The 8,375-nt window shown below is 27.4% G+C and overlaps 1 protein-coding gene across 1 annotated transcript; it reads left to right on the top strand.

Annotated features, from left to right (window-relative positions):
• The first annotated feature begins 1,266 nt into the window (after positions 1-1,266).
• Positions 1,267-7,386, top strand: LOC114311194 (glyoxylase I 4). The gene is made up of 3 exons (XM_028257277.2): positions 1,267-1,777; positions 6,029-6,357; positions 7,018-7,386. Exons 1-3 carry the CDS (start codon positions 1,482-1,484, stop codon positions 7,107-7,109), a joined length of 717 nt encoding a protein of 238 aa, XP_028113078.2. The 5' UTR covers positions 1,267-1,481; the 3' UTR covers positions 7,110-7,386.
• Positions 7,387-8,375: the final 989 nt, after the last annotated feature.

The raw sequence follows: 8,375 nt of genomic DNA on the forward strand, positions 1-8,375 counted from the left end.
TAACGATGGTATAAATAAAACACGTGTTACATTTAAATTTTGTTTTAATATCATTAACTACTTAATAATTAGGGCATATTACATTGTCCGCTATTGAAGTTTGGAAAAATATATAATATACCCCACAATTTTAACATAATTATTCTTTTGATATTTTAATTTATATTAACACTGAACTTCTTCTTTCATTAATAATTTGTTGGTTACACCAATAAAAAAAAAAAAAGATTTATGTTGTTTATTTTGTGTTTTGGAATCAATTATGTTTTTCTCGGTTCATTTATTTTTATAAAAAGGAAAATTAACATAATTATATCAAAATTATATTTTATTTCAAATTTTAAAAAATATCAGTGTAATTTACCCTAATAATTAGAAAAAATTATTATTTTGTCGAAATTTTTAAAAATTATTAAATATTAATAAAAAAATTTATAATTTTAATAATTAATAATTGTAATTTTATTATTATTATTTTTTTTTTTTTGTTTTTAGATCCACTTTACAGGTAAAGCATGTATGTGTATACGTGTGTCCCCGTCAGCTTGGGGAGACACTTATCCTCCTTTTTCGCTCTCTATATAGAATAATGTGATATACATTAATTAAAATATTAATTAATGTATTAATTGATAATGTGACATAATTTAAAATGTCTTTAGTATTTATAATTTATATAATAAATAAGATTTATAATAATATCATAATATAAGTTGGTACATTAGTATATATAGGCCTATTTTGGGTACTTGGCTTTTAGTTCTCGTTTGGGAATATGCTATTTTAATAATTTTTTGACTTTTTTACTAAAATATGAAGTAACAAAATTAGTATGTTTAGAGTGAATTTTCGACTTTTTATGAAAAGATGTGCAAAAAGTAGAGAATTTTTTTTTAAAACTTTTTGGTATATATTATAGGCTTTTTAATTTTTTTGGTAACTTTTTGACTTTTAAACTAAAACAGCTACTTGCCAAACGAGGCCTAGTTGATTTTTTAGGTTTGTAGCAAAAAATAAAAGTTGGCTCTTTTGTATTTAAAGACATTTGAGAAGTTGGTTTTCAGCCACTAGTGAAATTACAATTCTACTCTTCATTGGTCAAAATATACTACATAAGTGAAGTTATAAATATTTTAAATTGAATGAGAGTAATTTGATTATTTTATTATGATTTAACATTATAAACAAATATTAATAAAAAAAATTAAAAATAATTTTTTACTAATTTTTCAAATTACTTCTCTAAAAAAGTCAAAAATTTAATTAAAAACCTAAACATCACTTTTTACCCTATTGTCAAGACACCCTATAATACAGCCGCGTTATTTGTCGCGTCTCTCTCTCTCTCAAAAACACTTCCAAATGCTTATAAATACACGTGCTTATCATTATAGAGTGGCACAGTATAACACCATAAGCTCATCTACACACAACACACTCAACTCAACATATCAGAGAGAGAGAGAGAGAGAGAGAGAGATATGGGGAGTGGAGAGATAGTAGCGGTGAATGGAGTCGGAGGAGAAGTGGAGGATATGCTGAGATGGGTAGAATCTTCTACACCCTCATCTTCTTCATCATTCTCTGATTCTGCTTTGGCTTCATCATCATCGTTGGATATTGGATCATCAAATCATCAGAAGCAGTTGCCTCTGCTGTCGTTGAACCACGTGTCATTCGTTTGCAAATCGGTGGTCAGATCTGTTCAGTTCTACGAGGAAGTCTTGGGATTCCTCCTCATCAAACGCCCCTCTTCCTTCGATTTCGAAGGCGCTTGGTATTTACAATTTCTTTCGTCTTTTTTATAATATTTTTTAATCGAGCCATTCTAGTATGCACACTCTCAAAATCATACTCCCTCCGTCCCAAAATAATAGTTCCTTTTGAGAAATTCAACTTTTTTTTGATAGTACAATTATTGTATTTAAAAAAAATTAATTTTTCAAAATTACCCTATTGATAGTACATTTTTTGAGAATATCAATGTCATAATTGTACTTTTTACATTGTTTATTAATTTAAAAGAAGGGCAAAATAGGAAATTTATATTATTTTTGTATTTGATTTTTGAAGAGGGACAATAAAAAATGGAATAAAGGATTAATATTTTAGGACACAAGGAGTATGCAATAATTAAATTATTTTTTTCATAATTAAAAGTAATAATGTATTATAACGAAACATCATATATCCAGTATACTTAGAAAATCTTTTTAATGGTAATAAAAATAATAATCACTATATATAATAATTATGATTATAGTTAGGCTTCATTTGGGAAGAAGGTTATCTTTTTGACTTTTTAAGTTATTTTAGTCTGGAGTTAAAAAGTTTAGTTTAGTAAAGTCTTTTGATTTTTTTGTGAGATAAAGAATATAATTATTATGGATTATATATGATATTTTGTCTTATTAGAATAAAAAGTCTATTTAGTTTTTTTGGGGCTAAAATAGCCCAAAAAACCCCAAATCTTGCTTTCCAAACGAAGCCTTAAAATAATAAGGATAAATTACAAATACACTTTTGAGATTTACTTAAAATATAAATTACTCATGTGATTTAAAAAATTACAAATACTTTCTTATTAAAATTTTTATTTAACAGAATTAACTAAAAAAATGAAATTCATAATTGCTCTCTTAGACAATAATAAAATTACTTAAATTATTAATTAAAATATATTTTTAATATCATTAAAAGCTGTTAATTGATTTGATAATTTATTAATAAAATGAGTGATTTGTTATAAAATTAAAAATCTCAAAGAATTGAATATAATTTTCAAAATCACATGAGACGATTTGTATTTTAATCAAATCTCAAAAAATAAAAGAAAAGTGAGAGCAACATAGAGGAATTTGTAATTTTCAAAATTAAGGGTTACATAGGGAACCTTACACAAATGGCGAGAGCAGCAGGGAAGAATAGAAGAAAAGTCAGAGAAGAAAAAGAGAGTTGCTGACGGAAGAGAGAGAGAGAGTCGAAAGGATTAACCGGTTGCTCAGGTTTCCATTTTCTACGATTAAACAATTCAATCATTTCTTTTTAATTCAAGGATTAATACTTAAGATGCATATGGTGTACATTCTTAAAGGGATTACACACTTTAAATTGAACCCTATTTGTAATTGACCCAAATAATAATCATGATAAGCCATAAAGAATATCACGAGTCATAAATAATATCTAAATAAGTGATAATCAAATTTTATAATTAAGACATATGGTATGTATTCTAAAAGTAGATGTGTATTATATATATTTTTCTTTTATTTTCTTTTTCATAAAAGTTGAGTCAAATTGTACGCGCCTCAATAAATTTTAAAATTTTAAAATTAACGGCTTAATCAATTTTTTACAACTCGGCAAAACCTTAATGGTTTACATATTTCTTTGAAATAGACCATCAATGATGTGGCAATGACGTAGAGCCCACATAATTAAATTTGTAATAAATCAAAAGTTGATACTTATTTTTTTACATTATTGTAGGTGAAATTGTGAGAATTTTATTAATAGTTTCAAACATTTTCCTTTATTTATACACTATCTGAACTTCTCTTATACCTTGATGAATCCTAATTCTTTAAAGTGATTTTCTCATTCTAAAGTCGCATTAGCTATATATATTTCTCTACTACTTTTTTTTTCACAATAATTTTAACTTAAAACGGCATAGTTTTGGAATGTTTAGTTTAAAATAAAGGATCCGAGTCTACCATTATTCACTGTGTTTGGTTCGAATTTTCTGGATTAAGTTTTTTGAAAATTGAGTTTTTTGATTTTCGTATTTTTTTTGTTTTTAGTGAATATTTTTAAAATTTTAAACATTTTTTTTTTACTTTTTTAGATGCACCTTACTTAGATGTGTCTAAAAAGTAAAAAAATTGTGAACAAATATTTTAAAAAATTAAGAAATACATAAAAATACAAAAAATGTATTAAATTCTTGTATTTTTTTTTGTATTTTTGGTATTTAGTGAATTTTTAAAAATTTTTTTTTACAAATTTTTACTTTTTAGGTGTATTTATGTTAGATGTGTCTAAAAAGTAAAAAATTTGCATAAAATATTAAAAAAATTTAGTAAAAACAAAAAAAATGAAAAATAAGAGTGTAGAATTTTCTGAAAACTGTTTTTAAAAAATGGGAACCAAGGTCTTGCGAGACTCATTACCAATCTCACTTTCACTTTAATTATTTGAATAATTTATTTTTAAAATAGCATATAGATTACATTATAAAAAAATTAAAGTTTTAAAGATAAAAATGTAGGGACAAAATTATTTATTAGGGATCAAATATTTTTGTTGACGAAAGTGTTATTATATTTTTAACAACGAAAATTGAATATTAGTGATGAATTATTAACCTTTTGGACTAAAATTATTGTTTCAAAAAATAAACCCTTTTAAGACTAAATTATTGTCCCAAATTGTATTTATTAGTGACATTTTAAAAATTTTGTTGCTAAAAATTTTGTTTTTTATTTTTTTGATCTTTTAACAATTATCCTTATGATGATTGAAATCGATCCTTAAATATTTTTTGTAACAAAATTTCATTTTTAGAGACTAAATTATTCTCTAAAATCTTATATATTTATTCATAAAAAAAGTTATATAATTTACCAAAGTTATATAATTAGTCTCTAAAACTCTTTTAAAAATAAAACTTTACCAAAGCTAAAACATCCTCAATCCCATCAAATTCAATTTTTTTTCTACTCCAATTACCCAACATATAATTAACTATTCTCTCTATTGATGAATGGCATGACTCATTTTCATGCTATTATCCTCTATACTATCTGACGAAATTGACTTTGCATAATTTTTCTTTATTACTAGGTCTACGAGATGAGTTGGGTAAAAAAATTAATTGGTATTTAAATTATAAATTTGAATAAAATTTTAGATATATTCAAATCATGAATTTGTACAAAATTGTAATTAATTGGTGTCGTAAAGATAGAAAAAGGTGGTGTATTTAGAATCACACAATTTTACTAGAAAGGAAATTGTTTGTTGACATTTTTCCACTTAAATATTTTAAATTAATAATGGAAAAACTGTAGAATGAACGGGCCTTGTTCAATTTAAAAGTGGATTTCATCTGAATCCATGTGGTTTTAAAAAGAGATTTTAAAATGGAATTTAAGTACATCAAAATTCAATACTATTTGAAATTTCTTTGTTCCAAATGATTTAATTTCCATTTGTTTAGTAAATATTTTTTTTTTTCATACTAGTCAAATCCATGCACATATTCCATATACAAAGGTGGAAGTACATTAATTATGTAATTACATAGCAAAAAAATTATGGGTTCCATAGCAATTCTCCCTTCTCTTGCCACGCAAATCTTCTATCTCATTATTTCTTATCTCAAATCATTTCTCTACTATTCAATAGATTGTATGATGACCATTACAAAATAGCGCGATTCGCAAAATAGCGTGATAAAATGCATGCAAAATGCAAGTAATGTGCACAGTGCAAAATAGCTATAAAATGCATGCAAAATGCAAGTAATGTGCACAAAACAGTTCAATGAGGTGTGCAAAATAGCGCGATAGATAGCGCGATAAAATGCATGCAAAATGCAAGTAATGGTCACAGTGCAAAATAGCGCACTGCGGAAAATAGCGCGATAAAATGCATGCAAAATACAAGTAATGGTCACAGCGCAAAATAGCGCGATTCGCAAAATAGCACGATAAAATGCATGTAAAATGCAAGTAATGTGCACAAAAAGTAATTAGAGACATGAGAGATTGGTATGTATTATTCCAAATCACCTACTTACCACCCGATCAACCTCAATGGTTCAAATTGTGTGATAAAGAAGTGATTTCAGGCTCAAGTTTGTAAAAAATCTTAAAGTCATGGGCCTTTTTTGGATATTTTTTGGAAGTGATAAGCCACATTAGCCTAGTCTTCCCAAGACCAAAAGAAGTGAAAATTTTATTTATTATTATTTTTTACAAAAAATAAAAGCCTAAAAATTTGAAATTCATTCAATTTTCAGGTTGTTCAACCATGGAATTGGCATCCATTTGTTGGAAATTGATGATGTCCCAACCAAGAAAGGTAGGATTAACCCAAAGGACAACCACATTTCATTCCAAACCTCAGACATGGGATTGATAATCCAGAAGCTGGAGGAGATGAACATTGAGTACGTGACGGCGGTGGTGAAGGAAGGAGGAGTGATAGTTGATCAACTCTTTTTTCATGATCCAGATGGGTACATGATTGAGATTTGCAACTGCCAAAACCTACCAGTTCTTCCCCTTTCCCCATGCCCCCTCAAGAAGTTGCCTAGTCCCACTACCAACCAAGTTGCCTCCTCCTATGGTATGTGCCTCCACTTTACAGCCCCATTTGGTAGTACTTAATCACAATTTTTTTAGCTTGAGTTTTGAAAAAGTTGGATAAAAATGTTTGTCTTGTTTGATACTTTAGTGGTAGCATTAGGTTTAAGAGTATGAGGTGAAATTAAATGAAATTGGGGTTTAATTTCCCTTCAATCTAGTACACAATTTATATTTTGGGAAAAAAAAAAGTACAAATTGGGGTTTGGTTATTTTTTCAAAAAAAAAAAAAAATGGGGGAAATTTAACTAAGGTGAAATTAAATATTTTTTTAATAAATAATTTCATTTAGTAGTGAATACAACCCATTGAGCTTATTGAAAAAAATATGTAAAATCACCATTTGAGGTCACGTTTCAAGATTTTACGATTTTACTTTAAAAGTGGACAAGTTTTTTAATTCTCAATTTTCACAATTTTCGTGTGTCAAAAACCAAACTTGGTTTGGGATGCTTGAATTGGATTTATTTTGGCAACAATCTAAAATAGTCAAAAAGTTAAAAAATTACTATAAAAAAGTCAATTATTTTCATTATTTTTTTACATGTTATTTTTGTAAAAAATTAAAAAATTAATTAAAATAATCACTTCTCAAAACAAGCCTGAATTTCTAATTTACATAAAGTCAAAATAAATTTTGCAGGAAAGGTTTTCTCAAAGATGCAGTGCTCAGGAGAGGTAGAGGCTTTGATGATGGAGTCCTTGGCAGTGGACATGATGGACATTTCATTTTGAGAGCTTTTAAAACTTCAAAAGAGAGAGTGATTTATATATATGGAATATAATAAATGCAAAGTTTTGAAACAATGTTTTTATGTACAGTTTGTGCATGGAGAGAGAGAGAGAGAGAGAGAGAGAGAGAGAGAGAGTATGAACTTTGCCTTAATTGATTTGATTATTGTGTGTAAAGTTGTTGGCTTGTCTTTGCTTGTTATTGTCCTCTTGGTTGTGAGTGGAAAAAAATGCATGTACGTGCCTATGTTTATTTGTTATTTTCCCATTTAAGTTTCAACTTTTTCCTTTCCCATTAAAGTATTTGAATAATTATTTATGGTTGATTTTGTGTTCTTAGACTTCTTGTTGCTCTTTTAGTATTTTATATTTAGGCTAAGTTTGATATTTTTAATAAAAGTTAAAAAGTCAAAAAGTCACTATTTTATTTAAGTTACATCATATTATTTAAGTCACATCACCTTTCCACTATATCATTTCAAACTCAATTCATATTTCATAAAAAGTCAAAAAATATATTTATTTAAAACATCTTAAACAATCCCATAGTTTTTAACTTGCTTATTTTTTAGAATCAAATTGGCCAGAGACAAATCATAAATATCATGAAAATTGCATCAAATTAAACATTCAATTATAATAAAACAAATTGTAAATAATTCAATAAACAGAAGAGATACCTCAAACAAACACAACAAGAAAAGTATATTTACTTTTATTTTGGCCACACAATGGAGATATAAAAGTAAGTAGAGTGAGTGAAATCTTGACTTTGTAATAAGAGATACATTTAGGCCAAGTTTGGCGTATTGTAAAAAAATTAAAAAGTTACTCAAAAAGTTAAAAAGTTAACACTATTCATCAAAAATCAACAATTACGACTGGGGAGGAGTTTTCTATCCTAACTGACGTCCAGATTAGGTTAGCTGGGGAGGAGGAGTCTATCATGCCAGTTGGAGATTCCATGCCCTTCCTAGTGGTTGCCTTCATTGAATTCGGACTTCGGTTTCCCCTAGACACTCTCTTTCGTGAAATCCTTCACTATTACAAACTTAACCCCATGCAACTTGCCATAAACTCATATAGGGTTATCAATGGCATAATCGAACTAGCACACTGAGAAAAGGCTAGGATCACTTTAGCCGACATCCAATTTTGATATACCATGTGGCTTTAAATCTGAAAAAGGCTATATATATTACTTTAAGCCTAGGTCCACTGCCTACAAACTAATAGCTGACTTGTTAGACTCTAATAAGGGTGATAGAG

Source organism: Camellia sinensis, chromosome 2 (genome assembly GCF_055761805.1).
Source record: "Camellia sinensis isolate YWXY chromosome 2, ASM5576180v1, whole genome shotgun sequence".
Classification (NCBI taxonomy): domain Eukaryota; kingdom Viridiplantae; phylum Streptophyta; class Magnoliopsida; order Ericales; family Theaceae; genus Camellia; species Camellia sinensis.

Excerpts from the sequence above, each read along its gene's own strand:
- LOC114311194 (XM_028257277.2), top strand. The coding sequence starts at position 1,482 with ATGGGGAGTGGAGAGATAGTAGCGGTGAATGGAGTCGGAGGAGAAGTG. Across the intron at positions 1,778-6,028 it reads TTCGATTTCGAAGGCGCTTG|GTTGTTCAACCATGGAATTG; the intron begins GTATTTACAATT and ends TTCAATTTTCAG. Across the intron at positions 6,358-7,017 it reads CCAAGTTGCCTCCTCCTATG|GAAAGGTTTTCTCAAAGATG; the intron begins GTATGTGCCTCC and ends TAAATTTTGCAG.